We start from the raw sequence: 20,382 nt of genomic DNA, 5'->3' as shown, positions 1-20,382 counted from the left end.
CTCACACATGCGTACCACTTTTGTAAATGAGAGATGCCACGCTGCTACGCGCATGCCTCGCAGATAATGAACCGAACCATTATTGCGACTCGCACTCGTGCAAATTAGAAATGCAAAGATACAATGGGATATACAAATGCGAAGATACAGCTTGATAAAGGGCAAAAAGTGTGACAGGAAACAAAGTTCACCGCACGTATACACGAAACCTCGCAACAAGATATTTAAGTATACGTGTAAGTCTCCATTAAATCTACGTATCTAAGAAAAATTCGCTGTATATAATGCGTCAAACAAGGCAAATAAACATGTTGCGCGATCACAGATGCACAGAATCCTAGATTCGGCCCCAATTCCGTCCACTCCCCCCGATGTATCGCGCGCGACGGAAGGCGGGGCGCTTGCTCCCCGCTTTTCTCCTTTGCGCACACACGACTGAGCCACCATCGCCGGCTCAGCCATCCCCCCCCCCCACGCTTTCACTCGCACATACAGCATGCGGCACGCGGTCACGATGTTATCACCCTTGGACTTAATACGAAACATGAGGGCGACGGCGACGGCGACGGCAGGAATGCGCCTGGAGTGTCCATATAATTGCTATCGCAATAATATAATAAGAGTATCTGGCAACTGAAGCATCCCGTGGCTCATTACTTTCCACAAAAGAAGAAGTAACAAAATCGAACTTTCACCATGCGACAATTCGCTGCGCCGCAACAATGTTCTTTTCTTTTTTGCCTTCTGTGGGGCGGGGGCACCGAAATGAAAAAAAAAAAAAAAACGCATAGGAAAGTATGTTGGCCGCAATCGAATGCCTACTTTGGGCACCTAATGTGGCTACAGAAGGAATATCGAAGAAAACATGAGACGCTTGGTCCACTGAGAACCAACCATACTCATACTGCTCGGTATCCTACACCGGCGAGACAAGACTTTCCGGAGAAGTTCTGCAAAAGCGAACGCGGTGCAATCTGTCGATTCCCCACAGTGATGGCAGCGAGCGTCCATTGCTTCCTTTTCTCGTCTGCTATTCAGAAAGTGTCCAAAACTCTGCCAGGATAAAATCCACTCGGCCAGAGAAAACCGAACGCGCACCGAAGTGCGCCGCGCGGTGGTCGGGGCCACACGAGAAAAACGTTTGCGCTCTGGCTGGCTCTGGCAGCCCGCGAGTATGGTAGCGAGAACAAAAAAAAAAAAAAAAAAAAAAAAATGAAGAGGCTGAATGTGTCCTCGTGAATAAAAGTCAAAGTAGAAAAAATAAATGAGAACTTAGTTAGCTTGGCTGGCTTTAGTGTTTTCACGTGGTTGTTTTGGCGTAGGTTAAAAAAAAAATGTTGATATTTTTTTTTTTATGTGACATGGCGACACAAATGAACCACCACAACGCTTCGTCTCACTGAACCTCGCTGCGTGCTTTGTCAACTTGTCTGCTAGTGTGTTGATTTGACTTGTGTCGGTGTGTGTTCCGATGTAAGACTTTAGAAAAGTCAATGGACCTTTGGCGTCAAATGTTTACAACAACATTACACCCACGAAGTTCAGCAATTGAAAATATAAAGCACAACTTTGGAAATGCCAATGCGCCTTTCACATCAAGAGTTTATGAGATTTGTACCCATAAATTTTCGGAATTGACATCCATGCGCTCCATAGATTCCGCGGCCTCAGCGAGATGCCGCGGCGAGCCCGCTCACCTTCAAAACGCCCTTGAAACTTTATGGTCGGATGGGGCTGCTTGGCGTTATGTGACTATCGGTGCATGGGCATTGCCGCGAAATCCAGCTTGAGTTCGCTATCTTCGCGGTTAAATGCATTTTCCAGCGTCAAAAAGACATTCTAGACAAAATCCAGAATGATTTCCGGCGCCAGGGGTTGCTTTCGTCGGCGGTGCATGGACAGCACGAAAAAATTTCGGGGAGGTGGGGGGGGGGGGCTGAAGCCCCATAAGACCCCCCCCCCCCTCGCTACGCCCCTGATGTCGGAGGATTGAAAAGGAGAGCTCGCGTGCGCCGCAACCACAGTTGAGGCGGCAGTATGGACGGCGACAATTCTGATAAGCAGGAGGAGGCCTGGAATCGACATCGGAACGAGATGAAGAGGAAACGAATCACCAAGGAAACAGACGAACAGCGCGCCGAACGACTGGCTAAACACAGCAACATAGGTAGACAACCAGACAAACCTGGACTTGCAATCAAGATTAACCAAGGCAAATGATGCTATGCCTTAGCTTTCGCTACGTATATCATGGCATAGCCGAGCTAAGCCACTGCCAATTTTTAATTTTGGCTGCGTCCGCGAACAAAATTTCTCCACTGATTCGAATACAGGAAAATTCGCCAAAAAAAAAAAAAAGCGGACCTTGAATCCGATGTCGAATATTTTTCTCGTTCCGAAATAAAGTGCAGTATGAACGTTGCGTAAAGCTAATTTAGTCCACTTAAAGCACTTCATAACCGAACCTGATTCGGACGACTGGGGGGCTTCTATAACTGAGGACTAGGCTCAGCGCGATCCGGAGATCGCTGTTCGATATGCGCGTTCAGTTTGCGTTCAGCTAGTTTCGCCTCACGCGACTGGCCTAACAATGCTAACAGTTTTTTCTGCGGTAAGGACACCCACCTAAAGGCGCAATGAACTCACGGCCACGCAGAAAGGAAGGAGCAACGTTTATAGATATTGTGGGGAAAAAGATAGGCGGGAGCATACCGCAACGCGATTGAAGCCTGTGTGGTGGCCCAACACTTGGTGAAAACGTCAGAGCGCGCGGTAGGCTTTAGTACTTCCGGTTGATTTTTTTTTTTTTCGGTACACACTCGAAACCATTTGAAACTCTTCAAGTAAACAAAAACGTGGCTACCACCGAGGCACTTCCGCTTAATGCCGCGCTGAAGTTTCTGGATTGTGGCATCGAATCGCGGTGTTGCGCTATGCGTGAGCGTTCGGCGAGCCACACCAAGCGGGAATCTTTCAAGCATAGAGTTTCTCACTGTAACACCTAGAGGGTAATCTGGCGCCACCGTCTATGGGAGTTTCTTAAGGCGGCACCGTGCCGTCATGGGAATGACGGTATTGGCGGCGAGGAGTTACGGAGTCGCCATCTATCGGAAGCGCCTCGCTGGCGTAGTATGAGGGATCACGTGGCGCGCTCCTCATAGGTTTTGCTGTCAGCGCTCACTGAAAACACCACGCGCGAGCTCTCCCGGACATTTCTGTAAGTACTTTCGAAACGAGAGAAGTTTCTTACTGTCTAAATAATAATCTTGGGCAAACTGAAAGCACACAATCTTTTACAGACGCCATCTCTTAACCGAATACGTACAGTGAACGCCACTGCGCGCAGTCGCCGCGATGGAGTCTCCCGAACCGGCTTCTTGCGTGAAAGGTAGGTAAACGCTGAGAGCTAACTATGTGAAATATGTTCTTATAGTGTTTGTATAACTAAATGGAGCGTAATAGAATGAAGCCTCAATGCAGCGATCGCACAGATTCGCAGCGACCGTCTGCGCGTCTGCATGCATGTCCGCGCATTGTTTTGCTTTCTCCGCGCGCGCGTTTTCGCACCGTGCCATGAGCTTTAGGCCGCAGAATATGAGCATTTGACAGTATACAAGCAACCATTGTTGCGTGGGCGCTATCAGAGCTGTTCAAAAATAATTTCATTGTAGAGACTTCGACGCCTACGAGGACTGTGATGTGCCGTCGCGACGATTCAATCTTTTTTTTCTACTAAATTCTTTGACCTTTCAATACTATTTCTCGAGTTGCGTCGCACTGTATGTTTATCGGTGTTCTCAGCGTGCAATTCCCCGCTGCTCCTTTTTTGTAATCCAGTGCATTAATTCATAACACAAACATGACCATATGCCATGCTTTTTTTAAATGTGCTTCTTACCGCTGCCTTTCCACTCCACTGAACTTGCCAGTATCTATAGCATCGACAAGTTCATAGACCAAACCGTCATGACATTAGTCGGGCAGCGGACTCGGGCGAGCGTCTCAGTGCGCGTTTTCAGAACATCGCAGACCGGGCGCCGTAGCAGAAATCTTCCTCGCGTCTGTGCTTCCTGCATACCCGAGTTGTAGCCGATGACTGTTTGCCGGTTTTATGTTTCGCGAGCCAAGCTTCACACAGCTTCTTGTCCTGCGGACGTGTGAATAAGGCTGACACCGTGCTCCGTCGCGTGCGTCCGGCATTGCGGCACCGAGCAGTAGCCTACCATGTTGTGCGCCTTCAAAGGCAGCCACTACCTATTGTAGTGCTTTCAAGCGTTGTAAAGGAGATACTCGAAGCGGGAAAATCTCGCCACTAAATGAGGACCGCAGCGTACGAGGGAATTTAAACTCTCGTTTTCAGCTCGCTTCGGCGCGCCCGAAGCAGCCGACGCGGCCGCTATGTCCACGTGATCCCTCCTAGTACGTCACGCCGACGGTGGCGCCAGCTTTTCCAGTGGTGGAGCTCGAGGCCAATATGTGTCTGCGGTATGGTGGCTAGAAGGGAGAGGTGACGCCAGCGCCGGCATATCCGCCGAGAAAATGCGATCCTCTCGTTCATGCGCTGCCGCAAAGGCCGCGGTGGCGCTGCGGTCAGCTTGGCGATGCAGTCACGCGGTTGCGCGCGTGTGCAGCTTGCCGCGGTGTCTGGCCGGCGCGACAGCGTTCCGTTTCTTCGCGGCTGCCAAAGTGTTATCTCGTTTGTGGCAATGTGTGTTTCGCTGCTGACATGTTAATGTGGGTGCCGGACTTCGCCGAACAGATGAATTCCAACGCAAAATAACGCGAGGCAGCGTCACTGCTTCGCCCCTGGCTGCACGTCCGGCTATGTGTCGTCGAGGCAGCAGGGAGGGTGCTCTAAACTTAAGAGGGTGCGCTAAGTTGCATATTAACGCGATAGCGTTAAGGAGCTCGTGTCGCAGAAAAGCCGGTGTCGTCGGCGTCGGTGTCGGCGTCCGCGGCGTTGGCCGTGAGCGATAAATCACGGCCGGCAATTCATAAATAAAAAGCAACTTCCAAGACGGGCTGGGTGGGAATCGAACCAGGGTCTCCGGAGTGTGAGACGGAGACGTTACCACTGAGCCACGAGTTTTTTTTTTTTCTTTATTGCCGGTCTTCGACGTACACATACGGCATAAACAGATACACTTCATAATGGTAAAAGCAATGACCGTCTTGGGCCCTTGCGAATAGTTAAAAAGACTTGATTACCGCTAGTTCATCCAATATATGCATCCATTCGGGTGGTTCTGTTCTCGTTTTATAAGCTTCACGCAGATATAGCACGCTTTCAATGAAATGCTCTCTCGCAGGATGAATAACAAGCCTCTCATGACGCTCATCCATTCTTGTTTTCCACAGGCTATGTAAACATATTGCCATAAACATGTCACATGGCACATCTGCGTTCTCAGTTGGCAAGAAGCGGATGCCGTAGGGTGTTATCGGTAATTCCTTTTTCAACGTTCTTTGTAGGATGTCCCACAAGAACATTGCATCTGAACAATCAAGAAAGATATGCTCAATCGTCTCTGGTTGCCTGCATCTTGAGCAGTTTACAGACCACGGCACAAAGATTCCCCTTTCTCTTAGCCATGGCTTCACTGGGAGCGTTCCACTGTGTAAATGGAAGAAAAAGGTTTTTGCGGATGACCGTATCGGCATCCGCTTCACTCGTTTGAGCACATTTCCTCCTCTGGATTCAACGCGGTACATTGAACGATAGACAGGCACAGGCAATGATACATCAAGTAAATCTTTGTACAGTCTTTTCCGTTTAACAGATGCAAGGTAATTCAATGAAAAGCGCGTATGTAGGAAGTCAAAGGCCAATACGACTTCTCGCAGGAAGCCTCTGGGCCTAGGTCCTGTGCTGTAATCGGAGGACACAACGAATTGAGGCAACGCGTTGCTCAAACGTCTTTGAAGGACTGTGCACAAGAATGTATCCTTCTGATCACGTAGGAACAAAAATCTCGACACGATTTGTCTTAAAAAGAGATGAACCAACCCTAGGCCTCCACTTTTCACTGTTCTGAACAAATTAGTGCGACTAGAGCGCTCCCATACGGAACCCCAAATGAAGATGGCAAACTGCCGGTGTATTCTTTGTATGCTGACTCTTGATGCGCACAATGCTTGTAAAACATACCAAATTTTGGCCACTAAAAACACATTACACATTGTTGCTTTTGTGAATATTGATAGTTCTCTCCCACCCAGCCTTGCCGTTTTCGCCTTAATTTCTGCGACCTCTCCTTGCCAATAATCTTTGGTGTCTTGGTGGTGTTGCAGAGGTACCCCAAGGTACTTGGTAGGCGTATTCGTCCACTGCATTTTTTCAAAAAGTGAAGGCGTGTCTTCCCATTGTCCATACCATATCCCTATCGACTTGCCCCAATTAATCGCACTACCCGTCATTTTACAATACTTTGTCACAACATTAACGGTATTGCTTACACTTTGCTTGTCATCACAAAAAACAGCGACGTCGTCCGCGTATGCTAACAATTTTACCTCACTGTAACCGACCCTAAAACCCCGGACATGGCTCTCTTTTATTATCTTTAGACACAGTGGCTCGAGATATAGGGCAAACAGTAGAGGTGATAAACCACATCCCTGTCTTACGGAAGACCTGACGGCAATGCTGGGAGAGAGTGTTCTATCAACGATTACCTTTGTGGAAACGCCTGCATAGCACATTCTGATCCCTTCTGTTAAGATTGTTCCAACATTCACGTGCTCCAAAACATTGAAAAGAATTGTGTGTGTCACTCTATCGAACGCTTTTTCTAGGTCCAATTGTAACATGGCCACCCTACCAGAAAAGTCGTCACAATGCTCAAATACTGTTCTTGCTACGTGTACGTTTGTAGTTATTGACCTCCCCTTAATGCCACATGTTTGATGTGGCCCTATCAATCGTGTTATTATACTCTGTAGCCTCCTGCCCAAAACTTTAGTGTATATCTTATAGTCTGAGTTCGTTAAGCTGATTGGTCGGTAGCACTGAGCCACGAGTTCGATGCTTCAAAGCGGTACAAAAGCGCCTCTAGTGAACGCGGTGTTGCCTTAGAAACGAGCTGTTTCTAAGGCTCAGGCGTGCCTCGCTTGCTCAGGCGCACATTTCGTTGTCGCGCCGAACGCTGCGTTGCTCGACGCTCACCGCGTCCGATGCAGGGCGCGTAGTCGCTGCGCCGTAGCCCATTGTCTTACACCCCTTGGTGGGTCGACGGGAACGCTGTCGCGTTCCACTCTTGAAGGCGAAGCTTAAGCGTCCTCCAATTTTTGCTTCAAGGTCGAACGTCTTAATTTTTTTATTTAGAGGAAAGTTATATCCCTGCCTCCCCATTTCTTAGTGAGTGTTCAATGTTTAATGTTTTTCTTTCAAATATACACAGAAGCATGTGTAAATGTGATATCTCGTATTTTGAGTTACCCTCAATGTATGATGTGCAGTGCTTTGCTATTACTACGATGTGCAATAAATTTTTACTATGCTTTGTATTACCTGTTCTGAACCCCATTCACATTTTTTAGGAGTAAGCTGACGCGTCATATTACTGAAACATAAGGAGTGGAAGACACCGGCCTAAGAACACCCAACCTTTTTTCTCTCATTTAATACCCCTTTTAATTTCCTTTTTACATATTCCTCTATGCCCTGAGGCAATAAACAACGTTATTAAAAAAATGCAATCGCACGGACCCGAAACATATTTCCATCCTAATTCTTTTGGTCTGTGTCTCCTACTGTCATCATGCACTATATTGACCACACGGGACTCATTCCGACCCTTCAATTCCTGAAACTGAAAGGATTCGCGAATAACGCTTTAGATACGCCGATGTGATACGCAGCACATGTATTGGAGAGGCAACCACTCGATTTTAATGATTTTGTTTGTGGGGTTTCACGTGCCAAAGTGACTTAGGCTATGAGAGATGCCGTAGTGGAGGCATGAAAGACTCTGGAAATTTCGACCACCTGGGGTTCTTTGACGTGTACTAACATCGCACAGCAAACGGGCGCTTTGTTTTTCGCCTCCATCGAAAAGCGGCCGCCGCGGCCGGGGTGCCAGGCCGGGATACCATCCCTCATCCTTGGGCACAACGATCGGGTGCCCTAACCACTGCACCACCACGGCTTAAAATTGCATTCTGTCAGCCGTAGTCACGTTCGACTAGCGTTTAATGAGCGAAACCATTGCTTGCAACATCACTGAAAGACCGACGCGTTGCGTGCACGGCAGGCGTCCTTGCGTATGCTCAAAGCCAGCGGCGCGTACCATGCATCGCATTACGGCCAACAGCGCCACCTACGCCCGGCTTGAAATGGAGGAGCGGCTTCCATCCGCCGTTGGCGTCACCCACGGAGGAAGGAAACTAAGGAGAGGCCCTACCCCCTCCGCGCGCTAGGAGAAAAGTGTGGCGAAAATGACGTATAGGTTCTCATTTTTTTTGCTGCTTTTTTATTTTTTTTGCTGCATGGCCACGCCTTTTGGGCCACAATGGCGGCGTTGTTCTGATTTTTTGAGCGCTCACACGTGTTGCTCTGGTAGGTTTCGTGCCGTGGCAAAGGCGCTGTGTGGGCGGGTTTGCGTTAGTCACCGTGTCTTGTTGCGCTGTGTTACCTGCACCGTGCTCTGCCGGATGTTGCGCGAGCGTGCGCGAAACCACGCGCAGCGCAGCGTGGTTTCGCGAAAGATGTAAACAAGAGAGGAGGGTGGCACAAAAGGCGGAGCATCGCCATGAGCAACGCCAACTTCCGGCTTCACTTTTGCTTCACAAAGAGTGACGTCAGGGCCTCTCCTTAGTTTCCTTCCTCCGTGGCGTCACCTCTCCCTTCTAGCCACCATATCTGCGGGGCTCGTGTTGGCTGGTGTTGTAAGAGGCTTCGTCTAAAACGTGGATATGGCTACGCAAATAACGCGTTCTCAAAGTAAAATATTCATAAAATGTTTCCATTCACGCATATTACATCTTTACTCACCCACGATGCATGACCAAGCGAAGAAAAGCGAGAACAGACGACCAACTGTTTCAAAGCGAACGCGAACCTTGTCGTCTGTCCTCCAACTTTAGCGGCCCGCTGATACTTCTTACGTAACATGTAGTGGTACACACAATAACAAGTTCTCGTAGTTAAACAAAACATGTTTTCGCGTAATAATCAAGCTAAAACAGCTTTTCACGTGCTGTTCTAGTAGAAAATGAATCATTGTGACAGACGGAACGGTACTTGCCAAGCGCGTCTTCAAGGTGTCCTGTCTCCACGAGAACGATGCCGATCCGAATCCACAATATACCGGCATTCCCATGCATACCACAGCGCAGCAGCGCCAGATTTCCCTCTAGGTAATGTAGTGAGAAACTCTATGCTTTCAAGCGAGTCGGAAGCCGAACGCGCACCGAATAAAAGCTACCAGTAACCGAACGTCTCGGCAAATCTCGATTTCGCTCCGTCATCTCGACGCAAGAGGTCACGTGCTGGGCCGCCACTGTGGCTTAACGGAGCGTTTGCTTGTCGGGGCTGGCCGCGTGACGCAACGCTCCCTCCTATCTTTTTCCTTCCTCCATGCTCACGGCAATACAGTCAGGTGGTATTCTAGCCAGGAAAATGGCCGTGCTACAAACCCGCTGCGTTACGAGCACACACAGGTAAACGCGACACCGCAAACATATGCAAGGGGCCAAGTTTCAGTTTACTGAGTGCACCATCCGCCCTGCCGAACTTCCGTGCGCGTCGTCGGTAACGGCCCACTCGCACTAGGCCCACCCGACACCGATTTCGGTCTGCCGACTGTCGGCAACAGTGTTCTTTCCATCGTATTGGCGCCTCTGTCACACTACCGACGCCGACAATCTGCCGACGGTCGACGGAGAGCTCGGCGTCGGTACAGTGTGACAGAGGTGCCCACACGTAGGAACAAAAAAAATGGAGGACGCTTAAGCTTCGCCTTCAAGAGTGGAACGCGACAGCGTTCCCGTCGACCCGCCAAGGGGTGTAAGACAATGGGCTACGGCGCAGCAACTACGCGCCCCGCATCGGACGCGGCGAGCGTCGAGCAACGCAGCGTTCGGCGCGACAACGCAATGTGCGCCCGAGCAAGCGACGCACGCCTGAGCCTTAGAAACAGCTCGTGTCTAAGGCAACACCGCGTTCACTAGAGGCGCTTTTGTACCGCTTTGAAGCATCGAAAGAAAAAAAAAAAGAAACTCGTGGCTTAGTGGTAACGTCTCCGTCTCACACTCCGGAGACCCTGGTTCGATTCCCACCCAGCCCATCTTGCAAGTTGTTTTTTATTCATGAAGTGCCTGCTGGGATTTATCGCTCACGGCCAACGCCGCCGACACCGACTTTTCTGCGACACGAGCTCCTTAACGCTGTCGCCAACAGTCGGCAGGCCGAAATCGGTGTCGGGTCGGCCTAGTGCGAGTGGGACACGCTAACAACGCGTAATGAGCACAGCGCGCAGAACTAGCACAGAACACCTGTACCTGTACTAGGCCTGCGAGAGCTTCATCTGAAACTACGCACAGCCCGTGAATACGGCGCGAAGTTTCCACGTCCTGCAAACATGAGCGAAGGCGCACTGGATTGGATCAGTTCAGTAATGGAGGAAGGAAAAAAGAACTTTTCTGCATGAGCTTATTCTGCATGACCTAATTTAGCTTCATGAATGGCAGAAAATGCGAGGACACTCTCCCCATCCGTAAGGCGGTGGGATACAACTCAAGTCTGCAGTGAAGCCCCGCCCACGCCTCAACTGCCAGCCACAGTTCCTCCGCGAGGCTGCAAATATATCGTACTTCAAGCTTTCCCTGTTAGCTGAGGCGAAAGCCACAAAAATAAAATTATAAGCGCGTAATTGTGTAAGTTTTCACTCGTATAATATAGCGGAACGGTGAAAGCCTAATTGTTTATTGAACTGAAATAATACGCTTAGTTCGCTGTAACTGTTTATTGCAAAGTTTCACTTCAGTTGGCAGTGAAATTTCATCAGTGAAACGAGGTCAGTAGTGAAATGAACTGTCCCGCGGGCTTTTACAGAGTTAAATGTTTAGACTTCATACACTTTGTCCATTGCGCACCTCATCGCTTCCGCCGATGAAGACTTCAAGAACAGCAGACGCTCCGGAGGTATCAAGTACGACGCAGTTTTAAAATGGCCGCACGACACCGATTTTGTCTGCTTCTGCGATTGGCTAGCTGGCGGAGTAGCAACCTGCCGCGGTCCGTGGTTGCCAACTGCAGTTAATTTCTTTTAGCAACCCCAAATATTTGTGCATTTTACAACCAATAGTAAAAGTTTGTAAATATGCCTTGAGTTCTATCATTTTGCAAGCTTGTGCAGTGCCTTCCAGGCATTCAGAAAATGAGAGAGGGAACCAATTTGGTGATCACGGACTTTTGACAATAAGTCTTTCCAACTGGTCAAGTGATCAGAACTTAAATCCATGCCATGATCCACTATCGGGTGCGTTTCAACTGCAATGCTTCAAGATCTATCACCAAGTGCTCTAAACACTTACCATGAATTTTGCAGTAAGAACTTTATAACAGCACGAAAAAAGCCATAGATCAATGTTTTTAATGTTTAGTAAGTGCTTAAATGTGAAAGACAAAATGAGGACATCTGATACTTTATACTGTGCAATGGCTATGAAGCACTTGACATGATAAAAATTTGAACAGGCATCCTTCTTGCTCTGCAGGTTTTAAAACGGGATGATAAATGATTTGCTGTCAACTTGCTGTTGCACATAAAGCAGTGATATGAACGGTTCTTTGCACCCACCATATGAAGGTGAGCCCAGCTCCAACATGTGGCTGTATTCAAAGTGCCACTTATGGCATCTCTGACAGTGCCTGCGCTAAAGCCTTGTGGCCAGGCAGAACATCCGCAGCTGGAGCAAACAACTTGTTGACAATTGTGACTAGTTCAGTCAGGGCACCCCAGGGAAGGCGACGACTGCTTGCAAAGTTCACCAGCATGCTGATCGCTTCAGCAGTAGTTGTCGTGGAATGTGGCAGTGTGTCCACGCCAAATTTTGCCTTGCATCTTGACAGGAGATCCTCTCCAGGAGAGACAAGCATGTCATCATCGTGTTCAGTGTGACTGCTTGAACTACTACCTCCAGCACCGATCAGCCTATTTTTGGTACGGTATGGTTGGAGCAAACCAGCAGGAGGTATGATGCTGCTGATCGAAGCATTTGAAATGTCTTCATCATCATCAGAGTTGCTGTCACTCCATAGCTGCTCCTCTACCCAAGGACGAATGTAATCATAATAAAAAGGCTCCCTGCGTTTTGCCCTCTGCAGCAAACCACGTGGCACTACATAGCTGCTATTTGAAGCATCTGACACCTCATCAGCATCGGATGGAGTGCCCTTTCGCTTCCTTTGCTTTCGCTTTGACTGTAGACGCCCCTTGGCTGCCGCCTTGTTTTGTTTCCCAGTGCTTTTAGAAGCTGCAGTTCGGCCTTTGGCAAGTGTTTTTTTTTTAATCCCAGGCCGCTTAGATGCCACACTCTGGACTTTGGCGGACAGCCTTTTGGTACCTCTCCCTGAGTCAGCATCAGTTGTAGCTGCCGTTCTTCCAGTACTGGTACTAGGCGCAGTTACAGAGCCAAGCTGCTTTGAAGAACGACCCGCTCGTTTAGCTCCTTGTGTTGCGGCACTGGATTTTTCTCCTACACTCAATACACTGACCACAGTACGCTTAGCAGGTGGGCCTTGTTCCTCCGGTTGTTGAGGCTCCGATGTGGTAGGGTCGACGGCAGGTGCACGGCTTCGCTTGGTGCCCTTGGTCGGCTTCGTTGAATTCATAGCTGTCACATTAGAGGCATCCACACTCTTGCCATCATCGGCAGTCACACCAGGTTGCTTGGAGGAGGCTAATGGTTTCCTCTTTCGCTGCAAAAGTTTGTGGCTTCCGGAGCCCTCTCCAGTATTCGATGCATCAGCTGCACCTCTTTCAGCAGGCATGTCCTGATTAGTACGCCGCTGCAGCACAAGTGTACCAGCCTTGCTAGTTGCTGCACGACCTCGCATTGCAGACTGCGTTCCAGTTAACTTCGAGGCTCCTGCACTGTCATCAGCTTCAGCCAGTGCACCAGCAGACTTAGAGTGAGCCGATGGTGGACGGACCAGACTGTCGGTGTCCCGCCCTTCGTTTTTCTTTGCCACAGTGGCCTGGAGAGTCGCCGCACGCCCTCGTTTTCTTGTCTTGACAGTTGGCTCAACCGTTACTGCGGTGTCGTCCGCGTTGCCGCCGGATGGCTTGGAACGGCTCGTGCTTTCAGAGGTTCCCTTTCCGGGCTCTGCGCCGTTGACTGATACGCGCTTAGCACGCCCTCGCTTTGAAACCACGGCCGGCTTCATAGACTTCTTGGCAGCTACGTTGTCTCCAGTCATGTCCTGTGCACCGGTTGGCTTGAAACGGCTTGGGCTTTCGGAGGTTCCCTTGCCGGGCTCTGCGGCGTTAACTGATGCGCGCTTAGCACGCCCTCGCTTTGAAGCCACAGCCGGCTTCATTGACTTTTTGGCAGCTACGTTGCCTCCAATCATGTCCTGTGCAGCGGCTCGCTTAGCTCGGGCCGAGGTTTGTCCCTTCACCAGTGAACGGTCGGGGCTTCCAGTAGGCACCAGGTCGTCTCCTTTGTTCAGCGCCGCTGCCGGTCCAGCTGAAGGCACGGCAGAAGTCGAGTTCGCCAAGGCACTGTCGGGGACGCCAGGTTGGGAGCGCTTCCGACGGCCAGGCAACTCGCCAGCGGTGCTTGACTTCGTGCTAGTCGGACCGGAAGAACGTCGAGCGTTCTGCTGCGTCGACGATGCTTGGACAATGTCGCTAGGCTCGGCCGCGGCCGCGCCGCCTTTGGTTGCATTTGCCTTCCTCTTCGGCATGATTGAACGGAGTGAAACTGGCAGCGTGAAACGAACGCGGCGATTGAAACAAAACCTACTGCTGCTGCTGCCAGAGCTACAAGACGCGCGGATGACCACGTGCTCAACAAGCTTGCGCGCAGGAAATTTGTTGCACGGGAACGCGCGAATCGTGTGATCAAGTGCACAAAGCACGCTGCCTTCTGTCAATGTCGCTGCGCTTGCTGATATCTTGCGGTACTGTTGCCGCTAAGTTGCTACGCGTGCGCTGCACGCTTGACCACAGTTAAAGCGTCGACCAAGTTTTCAATATGTGATTATGGTTTTCTTTTTTCTGTGTTCTACTTGGTCCCAAAGGCGATGCCTTTGCATTTTGCGGGCGCAAGTTTTACGTCACGACCGCCATATCTTTTTTCTTTTACTTCATTGGCACTTATTTGCAGTCAAATGTGGCCAAGTCCAGCCAAGTTCGAGCTGCCGGCACGTTGGAAAGCCGTAATCGCCGGTTTCAAAGTTCCATTAGTGAAGCAATTTCAAAGTTACTCGTGTTTCAGTCGCAAGGTAGGCATACATACGGCATTCTTTGTAGAAACCTCCGCCGAGCAGCTTCCAGAATTTTTCATTGTGATATATGCTCCGTCGCCCTGTCGCTGTGTGGGTAGTACGTAAATCATTCCGGTGTGGTTGGCGTCTGCGAGTTGAGGCATCTACAACTAGGTAGGTCGCTTCGCAAAGTTCCCCATTACCATCTATCAGCAATGTAATGCTCCCACTTTTGCATGTTTGGCAACTTGAATGATGGCTTCCTGTAATGTCATTTTCGTTCGTTGCAACTCTTTGTCAGATTGTGGTAATCTGCATGATCTCTCGGGATCGAATTAACGATACTCAAGTGCTCACTTTATGCTTAACCAGGATGATTTCGTGAGTTGTAGCCAGCTTGTGTCTTGCCGTCAACTGCAGCCATTCGTTATTTCGCGCTCCTTCCTTGCTTTCTTTAGAATCTGCCTTCACGCTTCGTGTCGCAGTAAACATAAGCTCATTACTTTTTTTTTTTACATTTGTGAGGAGGTAACGTACACAACGTTTGTATAATCTGCTGGTATCGTCTGCGTCTTATACAGTGTCAAACGGACAATTTCGATCGCGATTTAACCCGATCCAGATCGAAATTCGCGACCGCGATTGGCTCGCTCCCGTAGCGTGCGCTAATGATGCCAATCGTGAGCGAAAGTGTGCCATGTGACGCATTATTCTGTTGCTAATTAACTGTGCCTGAAAGTTTATCTTTGCCGCATTTTTTGCATTTGCGACATCATTGAAAACTGAAAATGACGAAACAGAAGTAAAATTTTTCACGTGTCAATTAGTTTTATGGAGTCTGTAAACATTGATTGCACGTCTCAAATATCAACGATTTTTCCGATATCTTTTTTATGTCACAGTATAACCAGAAGACACTTGAGATCATTACTTTCTGTTCTCCTCATGATTATACCATTAAACTTGGCAAGTACAAATGCAAACAGGATGCCCTAAGTGTAGCAAGAGTTCATAGTGATTCCAATGTCCTCAGTGATTTTATTATCAATAACATTTATTTGTAAAAAAATATATATATGCACTGAGAAATGACAGGCATGCTTTAGCAGTTTGTTTGCAGCGCAAGGTAGTCTTGATGGTAGATGTTCAAGCTGCAGCCGGCAAGTTGCCATTTAACAATACACAAGTTACAAAAATAAGACAGGTTGGTAAAGCAAACACAGTATGTTTATAACAGCATGCACATTTGACACAACAAAAACTGAGAAATACAAAATTTTATTCTCCAACAACTGCTGTACTACCGTAACCCATGATTTTAGATAGTTCTTGTCTTCAGCAAGAGATACAGTATCGTTGGATAACGTTACTTTACTGAAATGGAATTATTGCTAAATGTGCACATTCTTTCGTAAGTAATCACAGAGTGCTTCAAAGTGTTGTTTTCACTGGCTTTACTCAATGAAAAATAACAAAAAACATACTCATTTCGCCACCTATGCGGGTGGTATCGTCAGTACACAAATGGCAACAAATGAGAAATACATCCTATTTATCTATGAAACTGCCGTAAACATCCGGCAGGGGGCCACGGTTAGAATTGCATGAAGATTGATTACGACGGATGAACCATGATTCTACAAATTTTCTTGGGCCCCATCGGTGTTCCCGTGCTAGCGTGGTTACATTGTCAAAATCGAACATGTGTCCCATTGATAAACAGTGATGAACCAATTCCATCTTGGGGTGTGTAGCATGGGTGGCTTTCGTAGCATCTCTTAAATGTTCCTTGAGTCGAGTGTGACGTCGCCGCCCCGTCTCGCCAATGTAGCTGGCACCACAGTCCAAGCAGTCGACCTTGTAGACGACACCACTTCGTTCATCCAGAGGTGTGCGGTCCTTTGGCTTCGGGAACACATTTCCCAATGTGTACGAGGGTTTGAACACAGTTCGAACACCCAAAGGCCGTAAAGCCCTGCGCACTGCTTCTGATACACCGCGGACATACGGAATGCACACGAAGGAAGGTGGCCTTTCGGCCTTGCTCTCGCGGGGTTTTTGCATGCGGCGCTGCATGCCACTGTGTATGCTGCGTGCCACTGTGTGTCTCTCAAGTGCTAAATCACAGTATTTAATTTTACACAGCCTTGTCCTCTTTGACTGAGCTTGCTTTTGTCAGACTGCCCACAAGTTTAGTTAAAAAGCTGGTTACTACTTTAATGCAACCAGAGCGGGAGTTTCTGCTTAAAGAATTTGTGTTTAGGTGCTACTTTAATGCAACCAGAGCATCAGTTTCTGTTTAAAGAATTTGTGTTAAGTGCCTAAAGTCTGAAAATGTTTTTAATGTTCCCATGTGAATCATTAAACTTGTTCGATTAACACAACTTGCATTATGAATGCAAGACAAGACACAGCAAGGATCGTAGAAAAATGTTGTATGGGGCACTTCCAGATTTTTCTCACTCTGAACTGACATTCTGTGGTTCTTGACATCACGCAGGTCAGTGTCATCAATGTCAGGCGAACCACCCACGAAGAAACCAGCAGCCATGGGCAAAACGATTGGAACCCACAATGGCAATTTCCACTGTGACGATGCACTTGCCTGTTTCCTGTTGAAGCAGCTCCCAGAGTACAAAGACGCTACTGTGGTTAGGTGAGTTGGTTGTTTTGGAGGGGTGCTGTGAACATAGCGAACTGGTTATGCCTTCACTGCTATCTTGACGAAGGAGTTTACCTATAAGCTGGAAAAAATGGCAGATGAGATCCCTACTTCTCTCAATTCCCATTGTGCCATAACCACGATGCCAGTAAGTTCATAGTGTGACATCCCAGATCTCTCATTCTACAGTTGAACCTCGTTATAGGCACCATCTGAGTACGCTGATATTGGTGACAAAGTTTCTATCTTCACTTTGTTGTATCTGATAATTCATTATATGTGTGTTATATCGAGTTTTGACTTTATTTCTGTTCCTGTACAAGTTCGAAGGCCGGTATTCATATCCTAATGAAAACATATTTCTCTGCAGTCAGTTAATTGTACCATTAGTAACAGGTAACAAAATGTTCCAACAAAAGAGCCTAAAAGAGAAATTTATATACGTGCACTCAATCAATTCATCCTCTCTTAGCACGGGCCTGTGCATATCTCTACCACTCATTGCACCAACTCATTGCTCTGTCTCCCAGCTGGCATGCAATCAATGCATACTACATAACTTTCGACACACAGTTCATGTCACCACGCATGAGTTATGTGTGTAATGTTTTTGTTGACTACCCGTGCAGCTTTGCAGGGGTCACTTTGGGAGGGATCCATTTGCAAGCATTGTCTATAGACAGAGCAAGCGAGATGGCGTCATGCAAGCTACTTATGACAGCCTGTCTGCATAAAATGGGCATTCTGCACCTCCATTCTTTGATGACCAGTGGGACATATCAGTACCACTCTTCAGGGCAACTTCATGGTGCTGTAGTTATGCAATTTAACAATTGAGAATAAAAATGTTTGTGTGGCCATGCTTCTCCATTTAAGCTGATCATTTCTTTTAACATTATTGTTTTTTTAGAATTTTATATTCATCAATAAGGCTGAAGCACTTGCACTGAATGCTTACTTCCTCTTTCTTACCTGCTGTGTTTTCTTATTTATTTCACCTTTTCTGCGAGCCACCCAGCTGTTTCTAAGCAGAATTTTGTTTCGTGGACTAGAATAATGATACAGAAAATTTCGAAGCCCCTATTTCACCACATGCGTTCAGTGAAAGTACTTGAAAACAGGCATTCATGGCAGCTTCGTGGCTTTCCTGATATTTGTAAACTTGTTCATTGCAATTTGTCCTACTAAAACCATTCACTAGCCTTACTCACAAATCACAGTGCTATTAGAAATGCATGTAGCCTTTGAGTTAGAAGAATTAATTCTTCATTTGGATGTAGCCTTTTAGGATTTTCAAGGAGCATCCGTTTCTTTCTGAGAACTTTTGCAATATTGGGGATCCCTGACGCTCAGTGCTGTTAGAAAAAGGTGCCCGATAAACTATATGGAAGCATGCAAGACGCACATTAGTTGCAGAGGAGGGCAACAAAGACAAACATGTCCTGCTTGATGAAAACGACCTTTGTGGATAGTGGTACGTGTAGGTCTCCGCTTTTATCTCTTATGCGTTTCCCAGATTTCAAATTTCACATTTTGTGCATCACCTTGTCAAGAACACACTCATAGTGCTCTAACAACAATGCAATTCTTCCGGTGATGTCCGGCTGAACACAGAAATAAAGAAAATCAACCATAGGAAACTTTGATTGACTTTTTTGGAACCTGTGCCAGCGGCACCTTTACTTACCTTTTAATTAGGTAATTTCCAAAATAGCATTGCAGCTAGTTTATTGCTTGTCTTTTGTTTTCCCAGTCTCAAAGATATAGAAATGTCATTAGTAAGTCTTGTATAAGAACATAATGAAGCATAATTGCCGTCCATTTGCTATGTCCCTCACAGCCTTTGATACTTGGAAGACCACCACTTGATTTCTGTATTTTCTGTCTCCCCAACGTGTAGATCTCGAGACCAAGCTGTCCTGGACACATGTGATGTAGTCGTGGATGTTGGTGCCGTGTACGACCCTTCCAAGAGGCGCTATGACCACCACCAGAAGTCAGTGCCTTCTGACCTGCTTCAAAGTTCAATGTCATGTTATTGATGCCTTGAGGCTTCAATCACTAGCTGCAGAACTGTTTGGGAAGCTTGAATCTGTTTTCGTGGAGCAGTCATGGTAGTAAAAAGGGGGTATTCATACTTATTTATTAAAAAAAAAAGAAAGGGCTGTCAGTTATATTAGCCAGGTGTGCATTTAAGCATAATAGGTAATTGAAGCGGTAATTGAAACATGGCTGACGACTGCTGATGACCATAAGGCCGTAACCATAAGGCCACAGGTGCAGGCTTCTAATGCATGCATAATACTTTACCGCTCTTCACTTGTGGCAGCTAGTGCTTTGAATCGATTGAATTGCACATTGATTCTTAAATATACACGAGCTCGTCTAAAGGCACTCCTATACAGCATCTCAACTTGTGAATGTATACTGAAGGATCACAAGGCAACAGTTATGTGTGGTAGCACCTGGCAGAAGCAAAGGAATAACCATGTTGTGCAGGAGATTTGAATGGCTTACTGTTATTTCTTACCTTTACTGCCCTTCTTTGCTTGCGGTGGCTAGCACTTTGAGACAATTGAAATACCCATTGATTCTGATGCTCCATTTTATACAGAGCAAGCAATGCTGAAAAGGCTAGAGTCACTACATGCATTTGCTACTAAAAATAATTGTGCATTACATTTGGGAGAAACATATAGGTGCACACCATGCAGTTCAGTGTAACAATAAGTCTAATTGTAATATCATAAAAGATGACCTAATTATTGCATAGAAAATGTTGCAGATCTTAACCTGTTGACCACCAAATGAAATGACTGAGAGCAAATGGGGGTAGCACATATTCTAGTTGACATTAATAGAAAAAAATATGGAGCTGGGCAGGCCATGTAATGCATGGGGCAGATAACCGGTAGACCATTAGAGTTGCAGAATGGGTGCCAAGTAAAGGGAAGCACATTTGAGGACTTCTCATAACGGGTAGCTGGCCTATGCTACCTGGCCGTCACGCCGTCGTCCGAGTTTTCTTGATGGTGGTTGCATCCTTCGTGAAGATTACGAAGTCGAGAGGACGAGGAATGGAACAGGGGGTTTATTTACATTGGAATTTCAAACTTATTTACATAGAACAGGGGGTATCATACTGGCCGGAGCACGAAGCACCGTGCATCATTCTCATAGCATGAGCTACAGGTCAGAAGGTTACATCTTTCTGGCGAGCACACTCGCACACACTTCAGCAGTCTGCTTAAATCCCCTCTGTTCTCCCTAGATCCCTAGGCTAGGG

General features: G+C 47.5%; 1 protein-coding gene across 3 annotated transcripts in view; it reads left to right on the top strand.

The window, feature by feature from the left end:
* The window catches only part of LOC142560581 (MYG1 exonuclease), a 274,671-nt gene that overhangs the window by 237,255 nt on the left and 17,034 nt on the right, over positions 1-20,382 (top strand). The window contains exons 1-3 of one of the 3 annotated variants that reach the window (XM_075672786.1): positions 14,330-14,452; positions 16,935-17,090; positions 18,997-19,092. In XM_075672786.1, the coding sequence (XP_075528901.1) occupies positions 16,948-17,090; positions 18,997-19,092 (239 nt within the window). In that variant the 5' untranslated portion in view covers positions 14,330-14,452; positions 16,935-16,947. The other 2 variants (XM_075672785.1, XM_075672788.1) reach the window with 2 other exon arrangements.

Source organism: Dermacentor variabilis, chromosome 10, assembly GCF_050947875.1.
Source record: "Dermacentor variabilis isolate Ectoservices chromosome 10, ASM5094787v1, whole genome shotgun sequence".
In the NCBI taxonomy this organism is placed as follows: domain Eukaryota; kingdom Metazoa; phylum Arthropoda; class Arachnida; order Ixodida; family Ixodidae; genus Dermacentor; species Dermacentor variabilis.
The sequence above is the reverse complement of the archived record's forward strand: the minus strand, read 5'-3'. Positions and strand labels throughout refer to the sequence as shown.